The 19,342-nt window shown below is 46.0% G+C and overlaps 6 protein-coding genes across 6 annotated transcripts; 2 read left to right on the plus strand and 4 right to left on the minus strand.

Annotated features, from left to right (window-relative positions):
• Positions 1 to 1,693: 1,693 nt before the first annotated feature.
• On the minus strand, positions 1,694 to 3,190 carry N7495_006453 (NAD(P)/FAD-dependent oxidoreductase; the record flags this gene model as incomplete). Its single annotated transcript, XM_057209104.1, has 3 exons — positions 1,694 to 1,842; positions 1,910 to 2,863; positions 2,920 to 3,190. 3 exons carry the CDS (start codon positions 3,188 to 3,190, stop codon positions 1,694 to 1,696), a joined length of 1,374 nt encoding a protein of 457 aa, XP_057062878.1.
• A 504-nt stretch (positions 3,191 to 3,694) lies between these two features.
• On the plus strand, positions 3,695 to 5,390 carry N7495_006454 (uncharacterized protein; the record flags this gene model as incomplete). The annotated part of the gene is made up of 4 exons (XM_057209105.1): positions 3,695 to 3,785; positions 3,864 to 3,954; positions 4,011 to 4,234; positions 4,303 to 5,390. Coding segments are annotated over 4 exons (1,494 nt in total), but the record flags the coding sequence as incomplete, so codon positions are not given.
• A 1,597-nt stretch (positions 5,391 to 6,987) lies between these two features.
• On the minus strand, positions 6,988 to 8,061 carry N7495_006455 (uncharacterized protein; the record flags this gene model as incomplete). The annotated part of the gene is made up of 1 exon (XM_057209106.1): positions 6,988 to 8,061. The coding sequence occupies one exon, from the start codon at positions 8,059 to 8,061 to the stop codon at positions 6,988 to 6,990; it is 1,074 nt and encodes a 357-aa protein (XP_057062880.1).
• Positions 8,062 to 8,440: 379 nt separating this feature from the next.
• On the minus strand, positions 8,441 to 12,163 carry N7495_006456 (uncharacterized protein; the record flags this gene model as incomplete). Its single annotated transcript, XM_057209107.1, has 1 exon — positions 8,441 to 12,163. One exon carries the CDS (start codon positions 12,161 to 12,163, stop codon positions 8,441 to 8,443), a length of 3,723 nt encoding a protein of 1,240 aa, XP_057062881.1.
• Positions 12,164 to 15,430: 3,267 nt separating this feature from the next.
• N7495_006457 (FKBP-type peptidyl-prolyl cis-trans isomerase) lies at positions 15,431 to 16,121 on the plus strand (the record flags this gene model as incomplete). The annotated part of the gene is made up of 6 exons (XM_057209108.1): positions 15,431 to 15,564; positions 15,622 to 15,692; positions 15,755 to 15,815; positions 15,869 to 15,889; positions 15,988 to 16,026; positions 16,082 to 16,121. The coding sequence occupies 6 exons, from the start codon at positions 15,431 to 15,433 to the stop codon at positions 16,119 to 16,121; spliced, it is 366 nt and encodes a 121-aa protein (XP_057062882.1).
• Positions 16,122 to 16,308: 187 nt separating this feature from the next.
• On the minus strand, positions 16,309 to 19,123 carry N7495_006458 (uncharacterized protein; the record flags this gene model as incomplete). The annotated part of the gene is made up of 2 exons (XM_057209109.1): positions 16,309 to 18,891; positions 18,959 to 19,123. 2 exons carry the CDS (start codon positions 19,121 to 19,123, stop codon positions 16,309 to 16,311), a joined length of 2,748 nt encoding a protein of 915 aa, XP_057062883.1.
• Positions 19,124 to 19,342: the final 219 nt, after the last annotated feature.

The following is a 19,342-nucleotide window of genomic DNA, read 5'->3' on the forward strand; positions in this document are numbered from 1 at the left end:
ACAGCGAAACTAGGAAGCTTGAAGCTGGTTGGAGCTTGTCCAGGTGCCCCGCGATATCTTAGCCCACCCGGAACAAAGATTTGCCGACCCGATGATATGGAGATTGAAGCTATTGAAGAAAATCAAGAAGATTAAGAGAAGTCTGGCTTTGTTTTTTCGAGGCCAGTAGAGCTTGCAAGCCAACGTTTTTTCGTGTTTTCGCTCGTTTCTTGCTGCTGGCGTTGGTGGTTGGTTGGGTATCTGGTTGCGTAACATTCAATTCTGAAATCGAGGTATTGGTGGTAGTGGCAGAAACAGAAGCAGTCGCAGAATGAAACTCAGGCTTAGGTGTAGATGTTTGACTTGTTTGAACACGTGATGAAGCTCGAGGTTTTCGGTTATTTGAAAAAACTGTTCTTTGACTGCAGCGCGGACATTTGTAGATTATTCCACTTGACTGCTTGCCTTTGGGACGGACAATTATTTTGCTTTTTGCTTGTCTAATGCTACCGCATCCTCCACAGTGGTGTTTTTTCTGTCGTACGTTGAGTGCTTTCGAGTCCTCCAAAAGCATCCGAGTATGTACATCTAGCAAATGAGCTGATGTTGATGGACTGCGAGACTTTAACCATCCAGCAGCTTCATTTAGAAATCTAAATTGAGGAGTGTCAATTGGAGCCATAGTTCACTTGAACTACTAAACTAGACATAAGCTGTGGTAAAAGATGTGAACCTTTCTACAAGCTAGTGGACATAGAATAAATGTTTGCTCTGTAGTCACGTGCTAGATATCACATGACTAGATTATATTGTCCGAATGCTTCATTAGTCATTATGTTTGTTTGGTTTGCATTTGTTATATCCTCGAGGTCAATACTTCAATCAATCAATCTTCTATTTCGTCGATTACCTTATCCAAAAGTTCAACATGCATTATTAGAGAATAGACGGTAATTGGTAATCCGTTGAATTTCGTTCTATATTTAAATATCTGGTTCGGTATAGTTAGTCAATATTCCCGTATTTACTTTGGAATCGTTGTCACACGCATTTCATTCGTTGACTCCTATGGGATTTGATTGATGTAAACACTAGTTACTATATACTATGTTCAATTAAATTTACCTCACATACTTCAACCGGCTACTTGTACAAAGTGAGAAGACAGAATTTGCTCTATTCATAAAGACGGAGTTACCAGTCATTCCAACATCCTGCAACAGGCTCTGCATCAACGAAACACTAGCGAATTATCAGAAGGGGGCTTGCTTCAGCAACTGTCTGTAGCTGCTGAATGGTCAGTTCGGGCTCGATATTCATAGTTAATAAATAGCGAATACAGATTGAAGTGAAAGAGAGAAAGAAGAAAATGGAAAAGTAGAAAGTTCAAGTTCTAGGTGTCTTTTTATTTCCGACAAATTTGCCTAGAAAAAAAGTATCGAAGAGTTCAAAGCTATGAGGAGGCCACATCTGTAGTGGTGAGCCAGCTCCGTTGCCGTGAAATCGACGGTACTATTAGTTGGCGTGATAGTGAGGTGATTGGTATAGTCAAGGTAGATTGGGACCGTTCCTTGCTGTTATGCCTCAGCAGAATGTCGGAGTCGAGGATAGTCCTCTGTATCTGCCCTTCGTTACAGCAATTCAATCCACTGATACCCAAGGCCCAAGTTAGTTACATGTTCAATGTGTGAACATCTCCGTGAAAACAAGCTAACTACCAAACAGATGGCAAATTCCCACTAGAAAGCCGCTCAAGTCTTTCCTGACTGAATCGGAAGCATTCTGGCAAACCTGTATCATCCCATAGCTTCCCAAGGGCAAGCTTCACTACGCCTGGGGCACATGTGAATATGCGTGCCATACCTGGTAAAGTCAATTGTTAACTCCAAAGAACTGTGGGAATGGGAATTGGGAAGGGGTCTGTACATACCGTGTCCGTTGAATCCAGCACATATGTACTGTCCAGGAAGCGAGTCGATTGGCCCAACAAAGGGAACAGAGTCAGTTGTCATGGCGATAATTCCAGTCCAAGCATGATCCAGGCCCTCACCATGCACAGCATTGCCATAGCTAGGAAAGATTTTGCCAAAGCTATCCAAAGCATCCTGTGCAATTTCCTCATTGAATTTGCTGTCGTCAGTGCTGAAGCGGCTAGCCAATGTCTCTGGACTCAGGGTTGGGTTTGATCGCGAGACACCCAGCACTAGTGTACCGTCACCCTTGCGCTGTATCAGAGAATAAAAGTGAAGAAGGCTATAGCGAAGGGAGAAGGTACTTTGTAACGTTTTCTCCGCTGCGAAGGCCGGCGTCGGTATTAAAGAGTGAGCCTGTGCGCGATTTGGAAAGATATAGGACTTCAGATGTGGAAGCAGCAGGGCTGCATGCGCATTAGTGCAGTGGAATATCTTTTCAGCCGTCAAGACGCCGCGGGGTGTATGTACATCCCATAACTCTTGCTTGGACTCGTTCTGTTTCACGTCTGTCGCTGGACAACAGGTATATAATGATCCACCTCTTTCAATAACAGACTGGAGGAGAAACTGTGCAAGCTTTGCCGGATGGCTTGATCCTGCTGGCCATTCATATGCAGCAGCAGCTCCTGGGATCCTTGTCTTTTCTTGGGCTTCTTTCCCGTCATAGAACTTGATATGCGAGGTATCACCTCCTGCCTGCTTGTATGCTTCTAGACTTTCAGCCTCATATGCAGCAAATTCCGGAGTCATACAGACATCAAATGTCTCCGTTAAATTGAAATCGCAGGGCACTTTATGCCGCTTCACAAATTCATTCACTTTCTCCAGTACCAGTCTCTCATTAGCAATGACTTTCAGGGCTTGATCTACGCCGTGCACTTTGGAATAAGCACTGAAGCCCCTGAATGCGTCTGATAATCGGAAAATTGTCAGGTTTAATCCTTATTCGGCTGTAAATAGAACATACCGGGTCGGACATGGCCCGCATTCCGTGAACTTGCTCCACTGGCTGCTTCGCGCGCCTCTAGGATCACCACATCCTCACCCTTGACACCAGCCTCTAGTAGCTCAAAAGCAGTGAGCCCTCCACATATCCCGGATCCAATAATAACATATTTACAGGCTGATGGGGGTGCTGTTGACTGATTTGAGAACAAATAAGGAAATGCACGAGTTGTCCGCTGCCAATAACTTAAACAGGACCTTGATCGAGGGAGACTTTGGCTAGATTCTTCCATGACGAATCACATTCAATGCTGCCTAGGTGTGATAAGACGGGTAAGCTATCAGTTCTTACGCTCATACTTATATAGTCGGAGGTTGAAGTCTGGAGATAATCGGGAAGAAAGCCGTGCGGGGAAGAGAGATGTTTATCGTAGAAGATAAGTACAGCTTCGCCAAAAGTACCTTTGACGCTCCATTATCGTCAAGAAAACCTCGTATCAACCTTCCTGAGTGTCAATCTAATGAGGGGTTGGCGTTGAGCTTTGATCTAACCTCAATACAGCCTCAAAATAGAATTTTATTGGGTTATTCACCTCTTATCACCTTGCAAGCTCAGATATGCTCTTATCAGTCTGATATAGGAAAGGGCTTATCGGAATTATCTCTCCTCACTCCTCACCTTCACCTAGTACATACCTGCGGTGATCTACATATGTACAAGAGGACCTTAGTCCCCCTTTTTCAAAATGAGACCTTGGGTATATTGGCGATCTGGCTATATGGCTGTACCAGCTAGTGACATGGAATCCCCTGACAGGACACCCGATGAAAGAGCTCTTGTTCGACGCCTGGATACATTTCTCTTGACTTTCGGCTGTCTGTCTCAAGGTACTTAGCTCCACATATGATTCGATTTGAAAAAGAGTGGTGAATTTCTTTGGCTTGAGTGCTGACTCTTATATACAGTGATCAAATATCTTGATCAGCAGAATATCAACAATGCCTACGTTTCGGGTATGAAGGAAGATCTCAACCTTCACAATAATGAGCTGAATCTGTATGATTATCCAAATATCAATATGGAACATCCACCGATCCAGGCTAATCAATCAGATTCACAACATATTTCAATGCCGCCTACTGCGTTATGCTCATCCCTTCGCAAGTCATCTTGACTTATGTCCGGCCCAGTTTCTGGCTACCTGGGTTGGAGCTAATATGGGGTCTGCTCACCGGACTAGTTGCCATGACTACAAGTGCGAAACAGATATATGTCTTACGAGTATTTCTCGGCCTGTGCGAAAGCAGTGCGTGGCCTGGAATGATGACTTTATTAAGTAAGTAGACAATGGTCACATCTTTGATCCATCAAAAACTCCGTGCATAGCACTAATATTGAGATTAGTGTACTGGTATACTCCTACCGAGCTAGCCAAGCGTATGGGTTTTTATCACTCCTGTCAAGCTGTAGGTCAGATGATGTCGGGCGCTTTGCAGGCCGCAATCTCTGACACGCTAGGTGGACGCGGTGGCCTGGCTGGGTGGCGATGGCTTTTTGTAATCAATGGCATCATCACGGTTGTATGGGGATTCGCGGGCTTCTTCATGATCCCTGATCTTCCAAACAAGCCGAACCCGCGTGCATTCTGGTTTAAGAAGGTTCATGCCGAGTTGTCCATGGATCGACTTGCTCGACATGGCCGTGCTGAACCGAAGAAAATGTCCTGGGCTGGTGTCAAACGCACCTTCTCCGGCTGGGTGGTTTATTTCATCACGATCCTCTACGTTGCCACGGTGCTTGGCACCTACGGCTATGTCTACTTTTCTCTATTCCTGAAGTCCCTCAAGAACCCAGACGGTACTGCAAGATGGAAAGTGACCGAGATCAATACGATCCCAATTGCAGGATCGGCTATCAACGTGGTCTTCGTGTGGATCTGGGCCCTATTATCTGATTATTTGGGAACGCGCTGGACTCTCATTGTTGCACAGGGCGTCATCGGCATCATACCCTGTATTATCATGAGCATCTGGACTTCTCACCCGACATCGGTTCCTCTGTCTAGCGCATATGCGTCCTACTTCATCTCTTATATATGCCTTGGTACCGCGCCGCTTATCTTCGCTTGGCTCGCCGATATCATTCCCCAGGATCCAGAGGTTCGTACTCTCATTGTGGGCATTTCTGTCGCAAGTTACTATGCTATCTCTGCTTGGTCGCAGGTCTTGGTCTGGCCTGCTTCTCAGGCTCCATACTATAAGTATGGCTGGCAATCTGCTCTGGCACTGCTAGTCCTCGTTATTATTATGACCTGTGTTTTGCGATTTATAGATGTACGTTATCTTTTACCGAGGCGTGCGGCCTTCCAGACTGTTCTGGAAGGCCAAGAAGTGGGTGCAAAGGACGATAGTAGTCCAGGTCCTTCGAATGGAGGCCAAAGATCGAGTACCGATCACAAAAAGGCACTGGATCCGATATTAGATGAAGTTTAACATAGTAAGCTGGTAATATAAAGCAGTGCTATTTGATGTAATTCCAGTTTTATCAAAGGCTAGCCTCTTTCTCCCTCACCCTTCCTCTACCTAGGTACTCTTACGTAGGTGCATCTCTCCCTCTCTCTATGCACGATCATCCTCTACCTAAGTACCTATTCTCACAAAACTACAACCAAAACACAACTATGGTCGAACGCTGGACCTCTTATCCGTCACCAGCTTATACGAAAAAAACTTATAAATTGATAAGTGGATTGGATAGTGATAAACTGTTTTCTTTGGGAAATATACCTCCGAGTGGGAAACAGATCATGCACATATCTCTCGCTCTCTCAACCGCCATCTTGGTTATAGCATCGCTATATATTATTCCTAAAGTCCCTTCTTTCAGATTTGAAAGCGAAGTGATGCACGCTCACTTCAGTCTCATTTTCGGGCTCGGGCGGGAAGTTCTTCATTTGATGTATTGTTGTCAGATCTCCATAGCCTTATAATACTCCAATTGTGCCAGGCTGATTAATTTTTCACTCTAAATCTGCTACCTTACCTTCCACCATATCTAAATCTATCTGCCTGCGTTCTCCACCTTCAATCATCTGCTCTATAGTCGCCTTTGGTCTACATTTGCGGGTAATGGCTTTACTAGGACAAGTCACCTTGCAGCACGAAAGGGCGTTTAATCCCAATTTATCTTCACTGGTCAGCTCAGAAGATATGATGGTGAATGACAGTATGCTCTTGGTGATAGGGTGGCAAGCCCAGGAAGCAAACCACCTTAGCATCCTCTCTATTCGCCTTATCCTATAGGAGAAGTCTCAAAGATTGTCGAGAAGTGAAGTCCGTTGACGCACGTTCACTCAGTCTCATTATACTCTGACTTTCCTGATGAAGTGGAAAGTCCTGAACCCCTCATGTGTTGCAACCCTTAATGCTCACATTGGATAGTCCTTTGAGGCTGTTTGGTGAGTGTGCAGTATACGCTCAGGCACCTGGCACGCCATCCCCATCCTGCCGATTCGAATGGACATTGGACCTCATACAGTAGTGTCTTTCAAAGCTCAGACTTTTAAACCTAATCGGAGGCACTGTTGGGACCTTTGATCGGAAAGTCAGATACAGATGGACTAGTTGTCGGGCTAGGCCTGTTGCATTCGTACGTTGTATCTGGGAATCTTGCACCCTGTTTCGTCAATGACTAACTTGTTCTGCTAGATCACCGCGGTCAACGGGCTGCATGGGTTCATTACCCCTCCATTTCCCCTATTTATGTTGTTGAGTCGAAGCTTCCTCATCTATAGTTTTAAATTGAATTTCCACCATTGAAAACCACTCAAGTTTCGACTCCAGTATTGGCATATGAGAAGCCGGCTGCAAAAACAATAGAACTCAGTCCCATATACTCCATTTGAATGATAACGCTCTGGCTCCAGGTAATTCAACTAGTTAAGGCATAGAGTAATGAAATAACTCCGATACCATGCATGTGCAACTCAACGCTAAACTACGAAACCTTATTTTCACAACCAAAAAATGAAAACTCCATTCAACGCTGCACAATGCTTAAATTCATCCATTAATCCCAGCATCCCTGGTTTCACTTGTCTTTGATTGCTTTCCTGCGGAGAACACCAATCTTTTCAAGTCGGTTCCATGCCGATGCCATGTCTAGGCATTCCTCGCCTAGAGACGGACGAAGGTCCAATCCATCTAGAACTTGCAGTGAACCACCGGTACCAGCGTAGAGGAGTAGCTCTAATACTCGGCGCCGTAGTCGTGTGGTCCGATCCAAATGGATGAGGTATTTCTGATCTGCCTGTGGGTCTGCGGGAGCAAGAGTTGATGGATCGTTGATATCGAGATCTATGGTATTTGCACCATTGTCCCAAATGACCGGTTGTGTATGATCGTTCTGATCAAGATTGGCCAAAGCCTCGGAAAGATCCTGACGGCCGTCTTGTGAAATAGCCTTGTCTTCTTTGGTCTCTTTCCGGGCGGTCTTGGCTCCGTTTCCAGTCAGAGCCGGAGGATAGAAGCCCACTGTGAGAGGGTTTCCTCTTATATCGAGCTTTCGAAGGGAACATTGCTTGACCTGACTCGTTCTTCCTAATCGGCTGAGAATCTGGCAAACCCGCCTCATTCTTGCGAGTCGGTTGCCAGCCATCATGAGCCTAGAGAGGCAGTTCATGCCGACCAAAGCCTCCAGATCCGTAAGGGAGTTGAAGTTCATATTCAGCACCTTGACATTCGCAAAATTTGTTGAGAAATCGCTTGGAAGACTTGACAATGTACATGACGCGATGTCGAGAAGCTGGAGTCGTAGCAAGGGCAACGACGGAGAGAGACATCGAGGTGAAAGCCGATTAGACGAAAGGAATACTTTGCGTACGTCTTTCACAAGGCCAAGGTCAATGTCCAAGGTCAGTTCTGATGCGACCCCTGATGATTGAGTCTGTTCTCGCAAAGAGAGTACGTCGAGGTTTTGACAGTGCTCCAGCCCTATGATATTCGACAAGCAATTCTGGTCAAGGTACAAGAGGTTCACAGAAGAAAAGTCCTTCAGATCAAATGAACCGAGGCAGTTTTCAGACAGTTTCAATGTCCTTAAACTGATTAGCGATGCTGAAACTTCAAATCGTTCGATGCTGTTTGCACTGAGGTCAAGGGTCATAAGAGATGGAAGCCATTCAGCATTTCGAACGGATGTAAGACAGTTATGGCTCAGGTCAAGATCACGAAGCCGATTTCTGAAAAGAAACCAAAGTTAGCATCTACTTGTGAAAATACAATTGATAGAACTTACAGCTCAGCTCCTTCAAAATCAACTGTCGAAATCGAGTTGTTACTCAGCTTTAAGGTCAGCAATCCGTTCAATTGACGAATCCCATTAATGCTGCGGATGTTGTTGTTGTTTGCTTTCAATTCTCGGAGATGAATCAAGCTTGAAAACCCATCAAGAGTCTCTATTTCATTTCCTGAAACATCCAAATATTGTAGGTTGACCAAGTGACCCCAAGCAGTGAGCTCGGAGAGAGAATTCCTCGGGATCTTCAACGTTCGCAGGGGGGGGGAATTCCACTCAACTGGCCAATCTCGTTGTCAGAAACATCCAGCTCCTCGAGACGGGGACAGAAATCATTCAACTTGTGTAATGTGATTAGGCCTTTCTGACGAAGAACCAATCGACGAAGATCGTCCCAGAATGTCACGTTTGGCGCAGCAGCAGTGATATGCTTGACCAGCTCTTCAATGGCCAGGGCAAAAGTACCATGCACCTGTCTTAAAGATTGGGGATTCGTACGCTGAGCCACGTAACTCAATTCGAGATTCATATGATGGTCTGATTGGTTGACTGAGAAGTCTGCCAGTGGGCTAAGATGGAAACTGTAGCTGTTATCATGGCCCAAGGTTCCAATGGGGACCAGCGAATTCTCGAAATGTTGAGTAGGGGTTCGTTGGACATCGAGTAAATCTTTTCTGTGGATAACACTAAGATTTTCTGATGCTTCTTCACTCTGCTCTTCAATGCGGGAGATAGGGCGTGGAATGAATATCTCACCTCCCACCGAGGTTTCACGACCAATGGGAGGACGAGCATCGGCCTTCTTCGGTGAAGAATTTGCAGCTGGCTGATGAGGCACATTTAATTCATGAGCTTTCTCAGTGCGGAGCTTAGGTACGTCCAGGTCGTGGCTTTGGTCAGGCAAACTCTTCGTAGAAGAGTCAAGGCCGTGGACACGCAGCATTTCCTGGAGCTCATCCACACTCAAATCTGGGATGTCCTGGAAGGGATCATGCTCGTCGCTTTCTGCAGATGGCGATGTTGGATGTTCAGAATCTTCCTTGACCCATTGATTTTTCGTGCGGTCATATGTAAACCCATTCACTTGCGCAGGGATCAAATGTGAGAGAACGTCAGATGTCAACACGCCTTTGGCCTGGGAGTTTTGGGAAGAGCCGGTCGGAAAGGAACGGACACTGAAACCGGATATTTGAGTATTGATTGTCATCAGGTCGTAGGCAATCTTCTCCGCAACGTCGTCCGTTGGGCTAGGTTTTCGCTTTCTCGGACCTGAGATAGAGGGTTGTCTTGGCTCATGAAGTTCCCCTTCTCCAAGAACTTTCCCCTCAACATCCTTTTCTTGATACATTTTTAGATAACTGAGTATTTGCGGGTTGAGTTCCTTTTGTTCCCGTATCTTGCGAAGATCTATCCCATCCCGACTGGGGGGACGGGAAAATGCTTCTTGAGTAGATTCATCCTCAAAGCTAGCATCTTCTTCATCTTCGCTGTCTCCTTCACGCTCCTGTAGACTGGTCATCCCGGCGGCCCGCCGACCCTTGGATCGAATTAAATCCATGATCTTCGTGGCTTCATTCAAGTAATCCTGGGTTGTAATGGATCCTTTCCGCGAAGTATCACTGGTACCGGTGATTTTCACGAATGGAATGTCCCCGTCCATGGTAAATGAGTCCGAGTAGTCAATGTTATCGTAGTTTGATTCCGAGTAATTCCTGCTAGCCGCTAGCGCTGCTTCATTTGCCAGCTTTATTTGGCTGGGAGTGGGGGTTCGAGGCCTCTGAATAGACAGAGAGGCACCGGGGGGAGCAAGGAAGTCACTGTTCTCAAGCTGGATACCTTGTTTAATTAGGCTTCTTTGAAGTAATGACATCCCATTGGCTGATTTCGAAGCTTGGTCTCCATTCTCATGAGACTCAGCACTGACGTCCTGCATAATTGTTCGGCGGCGCTTCGGTTTCGGGTCTGATGCTGCTTTGGGGACTCGTTTAGCCTCGGGGGCAGCATTCTCCTTTCTGTTGACCCGAGAGGACCGAGTGGCATCTTGCGTATTGTAGCTATTGCGGGACCAGTTAGATGGCTTTCGAGTGAAACCAGAGCTGCTTGATCTGTAGCCGTATGCTGATTCTTGCTGCGAGCCACGATGAAGATACTGCTGTCGACCCGATGACTTCTTCCGAAAAGCTGGGCGGTTTTCAATGTCTTTCGATTCATAAACTAGTTTATTCCCATAAGGACTCGTGTCGGAAAAGTCGAATTGGTCTAGCTCCCCGTCACCAAATCGGTTCAATTGAGGGCGGCCGCTGTTGCGAGATGCGAGGCGCTCATTGTATATTGATGAGATCTCTCTCAGTGGCTCATTTCTCATGTTCAAAAAGCTGCGGTTCTCACCCTTCCGTCGCGCTTCTTCGGAAGGTGATGGTGGATCCTCACCATCTGACCCATCGTGGAATGTTTCCTCAAATTGACTCATCCGCCGCAAGAGTCTGTTGTTTGTGAAGGTGTCATGCTCACCGAAAAGTTTGAGAGGACTACCAGATGATGGCATGGCGATGTCTTTCGTTGGCGCATCTGCTGCTCCCGATGTCGATGGGCGAACGTGAGAGGAAGAGGGTAGAGGAAGAACAGGTGATCCGTGCCCATGCGAGGGGTTGAATAGTGGGGAACTTCGTATTTTTGTGTTGGCAAGGGTTGCGGAAGACTTGCTCTGGGAAGGAAAGGGCGAAGGGGAGAATTTGCCGGGGAGAGGGCGGCTACTTGGGCGTCGACTAGAGAAATCCACGGTGCCCATTGACAGATCCTGCGGTAAGGACTGGCTCGTCAAGTCTAACAAACTATCTTCTTGTGATGATCCATCAATTCCATTCTCGGTGTCTTTGTTGTTATTGTTGTTGTTGTTGTTGAAGAGGAAGCTGTCGCTTGCTGATGAACCTGGTCGGCTGCCATTATCTATTGACAAGCTTGCCAGCTTGTTTGTGACTTGTTTCAATGCCGACTTGACCAACTCAGACGGGGCGTTTCCTTCGAGTGTATTGGGCTGGGTAAAGGTGATTGGTGTAATGCCCTCGTTGCGAAGATCTTCCAACCTGCTGGCGGTTCGCATTGACGTATTTTCTGCTTGCGATGACCCTTCCTGGTCGACAGCCGAATTCTCATCGTTGTTGAGCTCTTTGGGTTTACTGCGCACGTTGACCGTCCCGAATGGCGACTCCATTTCAGTATAGTTTTCATCATTGACGCGTTCTTCATCCGCGTCAACATCATCATCATCCACAGTACTACTCCGTCTTGAAGTCGTGTCTGTGAAATCCCAAAGATGGTCCTCTTGTTTAGTGAATGGATTCAAGTCTTTCTGAGCACTTGATCCCGGCGTGGGAGGTTTGAACACGCTTTCCAGACCGATCGGCGCAAAGAGATCGCGTTGTTCTCCCGCCCCAAACTCTCCGCGCACCAATCGTTTTCGCCATTCGGGTGTCGACCCTCTCTCATCTCGACCCTTTTTCGGTTTTATCTGGACAGTGCTTGTGGTATCATACTCCGACTTGTTGGAAACGTTGGACACCGATCGTAGAGGGGAGTGTGTGTCCATGGTTGGCGGCTTCGGTTTCTTCTCAGCCGCAACGGGGGTGAGCCTCGAACTCACCCTCATACTGGATCTACGGCTGCTGGGCTTGGGGCTGAAGGCTTTAATTTCTCCGGGGAGTGGTGATCGTAACTTTTTGGGGGTAATGGGAGTCCGGCGCTTTGGAGTTGGTGGTTCTCGATGATAAAAATGGCATGGTCGGGTAACCTTTTTGTCGATTGGCGAATGTGAATGGTTTTGCACGGATCGGCGGGCAGGCACAGGAATGCGACTAGGGGAATTCTGGACAGCAGGCGAAGATTGTGGCACTAGTGCCTTCGATACTGGGGTTGTATGAGTCTCAGAGACAGACCAGTCGTCGGAAAGGCTGTCCAGCCATGGAGTGCTCATTTTCTGGAGATGTTTGTTATGATTGCGCGCGTCTCGGATACCGGTTCGCGCGCCAATAATATGGGAAGCAGAAAAAACAAAGAAAGATCAGTCCAACATGACAACATCAGCCCTGCAGGTAACACAGATGCCTGTGAAAGATGTGGATAGATGAAAGTGCGGAGATGGCGGTGTCGGGCCGTCTACTCCACTGAGCACTTGCTTACTGCCTACACTTCACGTTTTTATCGAGCTTATAGTACTCATCACTTTCATCACTTTCAACAGAAATCAATGCTTTTCCAATCAAACTTCCCGCTAGTAACTAATCGTCCCAGACTGTTCAGTACGACCCGTCTCTCTTCGATCTGATTGGCTGAATTTCATCTTCAGGCCTAATGCCTCGTTGTCCAGGTCCCACTCCTAAGTTGCCCCAAAATTTGGATTTATGGAGAATCACAATATCTTGCCTGATTCAAGTTTGTTGATTGGCTAGCATACCTTGATTCTAAAGGAAAGTTCATATGCCATCTCAAATCAGTACGCTTGGACTCAATTGGTCTCAGCTATAATTTCTATCTCACCGCCCTTTCGATAACATCGCCATACTTCGAATGTTGATGTATCAAGTCCTTTCAAATATTGCTACCCCTTATTGCAAGCTATTGGCTTTATACTTTGAATTATAAGCACCCTTTCTATCCTCTCCTTCTTTCTGCGCGAGTTTGTTTTCTCAATGATCATACCGCTCTTAATATAGTAATATCTGGCCCTTACTGATTACCCTCACTCCAAGCGCTGTTTACTCTAGATAGCGTAAGGTAGGTAGCAATTTGTGTACTTTTGAATGATCTGAATATAGATGAGCATGGATCATTGGTAACTGCCCGTGAGTCGTGACCCTATCCGGTCTCATAATTATTGCATGCTGTGCTCAGCTATCCATGGAGATGTTAAAAGATGAAAGTGCCGCTGCCGCATTTCCTATGCCGGTTTTTGGCCCCTTCCGTATTAGTCAGCACCCCTCGCTACTTTTGCTCACTGAGTATCAGACAGGGAGTATGTATGCTCTTTCCAAGTTAGTTCCATGATCACAAAAAAGTAAAGTAGCGGCTAATTTTAGGCCTGGCAATTACCTAGGTATGGTTAGATGGATGTTGACTAATTCATGTTGTTCCTTTGATGATGTTATTCCAGATCAGATATTATGAATTACACCCTTGGACCTTTAGATTAATTTCCTTTTTTGTGGTTGAGCTGTCTGTCCTTGTGTATTTCCAATTTAAGTCTTTTTATTAGGCTTATGCATTTGCTCAATCAGTGATCATTAAATGGAGCACCCTTGTATATCATCAAATCGACTTGAAAGGTACCTATTGCGTCTTGAGAGTAAGAGGAATGACTAGGCGGCTTTTTCAAAAATTGATAGCCAAAAGAAAAATATGATAAGTGATATGTGAACACTATCCGATGGTTTATAGCTTGGCGAAGCAGCTGAATTTATCATACGTGAATACACGCGATAGATTCTTCCGCTAGTTATTCAACCCAAAATTCCAAAACATAAACTCAAGTTTCTTAATTTGCTGCGCTCGCATTCTAGGTCGATAACGGATACTTCAATCTAGGCACCATCTCTAAGCAGATGCAGATCTTTCCAGAGTCCAGCTTCATTAGGGAGAACAGAGTCTCTGCTCTCCCTGCACCAGCAGAAGTCAGGGCTATCAACGGGGCATCAAGCAATATACGCGCCATATATTTCAATCGTCCGCCCCCTGTCATAATAATATCCCTAGGTTTGGTGGTTAAGTACGGAGCCGATACTACTATTATCGAGGTTGGTGGTATCCTGCGTACTGGGAATGTTGCAAGTTACGACGATTAAGGGTTGATCATAATTATTTCGATGACAATGTTCAAGAGGAGTGGTCCACAAAGTATGTGCCAACGATCCTAGATCCAGTGGATGATGAAACATACTACCATCCTTGGCTTTGGTTTGTATTGTCCAAGGGCATATAATCGTGCATTCATTTCAAGGCAACAAAATATCCAGCGAAGTGCATTGTTTATTACGCGGCAGTAGTAGTGCCCTTCCGCAGTCCTAATATGTAGCTGTTGAGTAGAGGCATCAAATGTCTAATATTTGTACGACCTCAGGAACATTCTTCCGAAATATCAAACTAAGGATCGAAGTTTAGCGTTTCTGAACCTGAATAAATTTTCTCATGTCCATTTCCTATCAGTTTTTCAAGTTTTCGAGTTCATCCTTGAGTACTCGAACTCGAAATAGATTTTCTTCATTTTTGTGAAGCAGAGCGTTGTGTGTATTGTTTGCTTGTAGAACATGTTAGTTAACACAGTAAATTTCTAGTAATCTCAATCAATCAACCTACTCAATCCTTATCAGTCAACTACTCCACGTAAAGTCGACAGGAGCAGCTCCGTGAATGTGAGCCTAAACTGAAATCTACTCAGTGAGCCTGACCCTGAGCGCCCCCATAAAAGCGGCGGCACCTGAAATAGGAAAGCCCCACTCATGCATAGAAAAACGGTACGTAAAGCTACCTATGTAGCCGTGGACGTACTTATGTATGCATTTCTAGGATTTCACCCTTCGAAAGATCTCAAGCCTTGGATAGCTTCTGGCGTGTAGTTACGTAGGCTAAGCTCTGGTATAGGTAGGTAGGTACGCCCTCACTTTCCTTGCCCAAGTGGTCTTATGCTTATGGAAATACATAGATGATACTTGTGGATGTTTGCTAGTGGATTCAGCTATTTGGATATAGAGAGACTTGGAAGCTACTAGACGAGGGCTTGGTATAATTGTGAGCAAGTCAACCTTGGAAGATCTTGGAAATGAGCTTTGTATCGCTTTCCAAGATTCAATATTTTGTATTCAATGTATCTGAGCATTGTATGTTAAAAGGCTGCCAAGTTCTGTGATAAAAGAATCTGAATTATTGGACCCAGGAGTGATCCAGATTTATGTTTTGGAGAAACCCAAACATTGGGTCCTTGGATTCTTGGAGTCAAGTAGATGCCTAGTACTACTTATTACTTAGCCCAGTAAATGGCAGTAATGATGGGTGTAGTAAGAGAAAGGCGTTTATAAATCTCGAATGCATGTCTGGTTGGACTGTATTTAGTGTGTAGTTAATAGTTGCTCTGTTGATGTCAGCCGTTCCCCACTTCGAGAAAATTTACGAATCAGCATCAACTCACTTGAACCTCCCTCCCTCACCTCCCAATACTTCATAGTTCCTCTTTCCAAAACCATAATTCATCATGGGTGTCGAAAGAAAGATTATCACTCGTGGCAACGGTACTGACACCCCTGCCTCAGGTGATAAGGTCTCTATCCACTACACGGGTTGGCTCTACGATGCTAAGAAGGCCAACAAGGGCTTTCAGGGCAAGCAGTACGTAGTCATATACCAATATTCGTATTCAACATGCTAACCTTTGTCAAATGATAGATTCGACAGCTCTAGAACCCCTGGACGTGGCCCTTTGAATGTTCAGATTGGCATTGGACAGGTCATCAAGGGTAAGCTTATTTGTTACTTGATTTATTCGATAATTGATCGGACTGCTCATGTTCTTCACTAGGTTGGGATGAGGGTGTTCAGCAGATGAGCCTGGGCGAGAAGTCCATCTTGACTATTTCTCCGTGAGTAATCTTTCACAGATATGTAAAGTGCTTTGCTGATCTTTTTCACCTAGCGATCACGCTTACGGTGACAAGTACGTGATTATATAACTACGCAGGCGATCATTCATATGGATGGTCGATGACACTTTTATGTCGATTGAAAATATTCTAACATCATTTCTCTTCACAGGGCCAATGGCAAAATCCCTGCCAACTCTACTCTCATCTTGTAAGTTCTTGCTTGAGAAACCATCTGACCTTAATAGAGACTAATCGTTTTGCAGTGAGGTCGAGCTCCTCAAGATCAACAACAAGAGTGTCTAAACATTTATTGGAAGATTATGAGGTCGGCATTAAGGACTATATACTAAAATGAATTCTTAAATAGCGAAGAAACTCAATGAATGGATTGACCTCGTCTAAACTCCTTTTTTGTACTTGATCCGGAAATGGCTTTTATAATATAACACAAAAAAATTAATCCCACCAATGCATGAGCAGAACCGCTTCATTAAAGCACCAGCCGCTCAAATGAGTACTTGCCAACGGCCTTACGACGCAGAAGTCCAATCTCACGACCGCTGCGATCTTTCTTCTCACCAGTCGATTTCTTGACTTTGGTGCGCGAGACTTTCTTGGAGGGAGGCTTCATCGAGAGTGGCAGCATCTTACCACCAGTCTCGCCTTCGAAGCCATCCTCTCCTGCCTCAGGGGTAGAATAGACCATGAGAGTGGCGCCATTGAGCCTTTCGTGACGAATAAGTGATGATGTAGCCTTCTCAACGTGCTTGAGATTGCGTGGAGCTGTGACCTTTTCGGCGAAGCAGAGATACTCGCGGAGGATACCGGACAGATAAGTGGCTTCCTCCACACCCGCAAGGGCAGCTGAGATCTCGGATCTCATGTCAGAGATGAGTTCCATTTCACGGCTGGCTGCGGCAATAGCAGAGGCTGAATCATCATCGATATCGTTGATAGTGGGAAGAGCGGAGATCCATCCAGACGGGCCGACAGCATCGACTGAAGCAGTAATGAGATCAATGATAGTTTTAAGTGACAGCGTAGGGGTGATCTGGTCGCGGGTGATGGGTGTAGGTGGGTTTTCAGTGAAACGGGAGGTATAGCCACCGGTGGCAAGAGAAAGACGAAGATGGTGAATCATGGAAATAAGATCCACCCGTGACAGATTCGAGCGGAGAGATTGCACGATAGAGGGGAGGGACTGCGAGTGAATCTTCTGTAGAGAGATGTTCAAGCCTCGGAAAGTTTGTTTAACACTAGCCATATCCCCGTTCGGCTGGATTAATGCCTGAGTGGGAGTGTCCACATCGCCATTGGTGAGAGCTCGAGCGGCTTCTTCCAAAGGACCGGAATGCATGCGGGCCAGATTCAGGAAATACTTCAGGCCATAGGCCAGCTCATCGGAGGTGAAGACAGACGGACCCGAAAGGACTGCGTTGATGTGTTTCAAGGTTGAATCAAATTCAATGACAGCCTGCACAAAAGATCCTGTGGGTAGCGACGGGAGAATACGGGGTTTGTAGGATCGTCGTAAAGCAATTTCAACATTGTCGACGGACATGTGGCCAAGTAAAATTAGCCAGTGGCAAGTGGCCTGAGGCCATATAGCAACACGCAACTGAGACGATGAAGGCGACAAAACATCATCATTGACAGCCGATTCCTTGACTGCAAAAATCTTCGAGAGCAGGAAAAGAGTAGATTCTGGATTGATATAGGTGCCTTTCTTGGGTAGTGGTGAAGAGAAGTAATTGAGCACCGCCTGGTCAAATTTATCGGAATCCTGAGCCTTGGTCGCTTCGTCCACGGCCTTGGTCAACTGGTTCCACTTCTCTATCTGATCAGGTGAAGTAAGGTGCAGAGAAGTCATGTTCTTAGAGCGGTGCTTCTTGGAAGCCATATCCCACTGCGCAGCAGATGAGCCAATACCTCGACCAATAGCATCAATAAGAAGACCATCCCGTGACCTCTTGAGACTTGAACTGGTATTAATATTGAGAGAGGTCAGATCGAAAGCAATCAGAGTATTCTTCTTGGTGGCCACCGCGATTCCAAGCTTCGCGAAATAGCTGATGAAGATTGTGGGACCATCTGAGGTCGATGCAGACCCAGAGAGGACATCTTTGGCGGGGATACTGCGCTGGGCAGATTGGTACTGCGTATCATATACTGCAACTAAAGAGTCACTTGCTCCAATAACGCATTGTGGCGAAATACGCATGACAGAAGAGAAATGATCATCGAGAATGAATTGCGAGGTCACGCTCGGGGAGTATTGTGAGATATCGACGCTCACAAATCCCTTCTCAAAGGAAAGCTGCAGGCCTGCCGAGCCCGAATGGAAACTCCACTGAAGGCCATCGCTATTGACCCGGTCAAGTCCACTAGGGGCAGGGACATTAATTGTCTGAAGATGCCGGAGACGTTGGCTTTCTTCGTTGGATCGAGACTGTGGGCTCGCAGGAACCGAGAAGATCTGAACAATCACATCATTCAATGCAAATGCATCAGCAGCCTTGGGGTGTGACACAACTATTAAGATAGATGGTTCGTTCAGTTCGGATCCCATCCGATCGCCGAGAGCAAGTGCTGCCAAGTCCTGTCGTCGTTTGAACAGGGCCTTTTTCGCATCGTCGAGGTCGATCAAGAAACAAGAGTTGACTTCGTGAGTGGAAGAGACTTTGGAAATTTCACTGTGCTGAATACTCCATCGCTGGGTCTTCAAGTCAGACGAAAATCTGCGGACGCGACCATCTTCGTGAACAGAAAGGATGTCGAACAGATCGGCTTCAATATCATTGTCCGCACCAAAGGGGACAATTCCGACAAATATAGTAGGGCTGCGCGAGTCTGTGATGGTGGCGGCAGAAGAAGAAATCGATGCCGAGCTTGTGCCATTACCAATCTCCTCCACAAAGCATTTAATCTGATGCTCTGGCTTTGTCACTGCAGCATATGTCTGTCTCTTCACTATTGAATTCTTCGAGAGCTTGCGGCGCACGGAACAAGGCCGACAAGAAAAAGTAGACTGAGGTGGAACAGCGTATGAGGTCACAAGCTTGGGCGTTTGCACCTATATAGAGAAAATAAAAAAGTCAGATTCGTACAGATTATTAGACCAGAATGATTGATTTTCGCACATTATAGATGTTGACTGCTTCACCGTCAACAGCCACGGCGACTTCATAACGTTTGCGCTTTTTCGCATCAGCGAGGCTGTAGACATCGCCAATGCGCGTCTTTCCGGTAGAGGCATGTAGAGGGTGAGGCAATTGTGCCAGGACCGATGGAGATTGAAGATCCATGATAGACAAGTTGAAACTTCGACAGCGTCTTAATTTCCTCTCGCTTGACAGTCTATCAAAGCTGCAACGGGGAAATCTAAAAATTTTCGGCAGAATAATTTCGCCGACGCCGACCCACTCAGGCGGATCCTCTAATTAGTTACGCTGACATAATCCGCGATTACACTCCGCGCGACGCGTCGAGCGTCTCGATAACCGTTTTAGTTATCATTCAGGCCT

Source organism: Penicillium taxi, assembly GCF_028828555.1.
Source record: "Penicillium taxi strain IBT 34144 chromosome Unknown utg000004l_segment0_segment0, whole genome shotgun sequence".
Classification (NCBI taxonomy): Eukaryota; Fungi; Ascomycota; class Eurotiomycetes; order Eurotiales; family Aspergillaceae; genus Penicillium; species Penicillium taxi.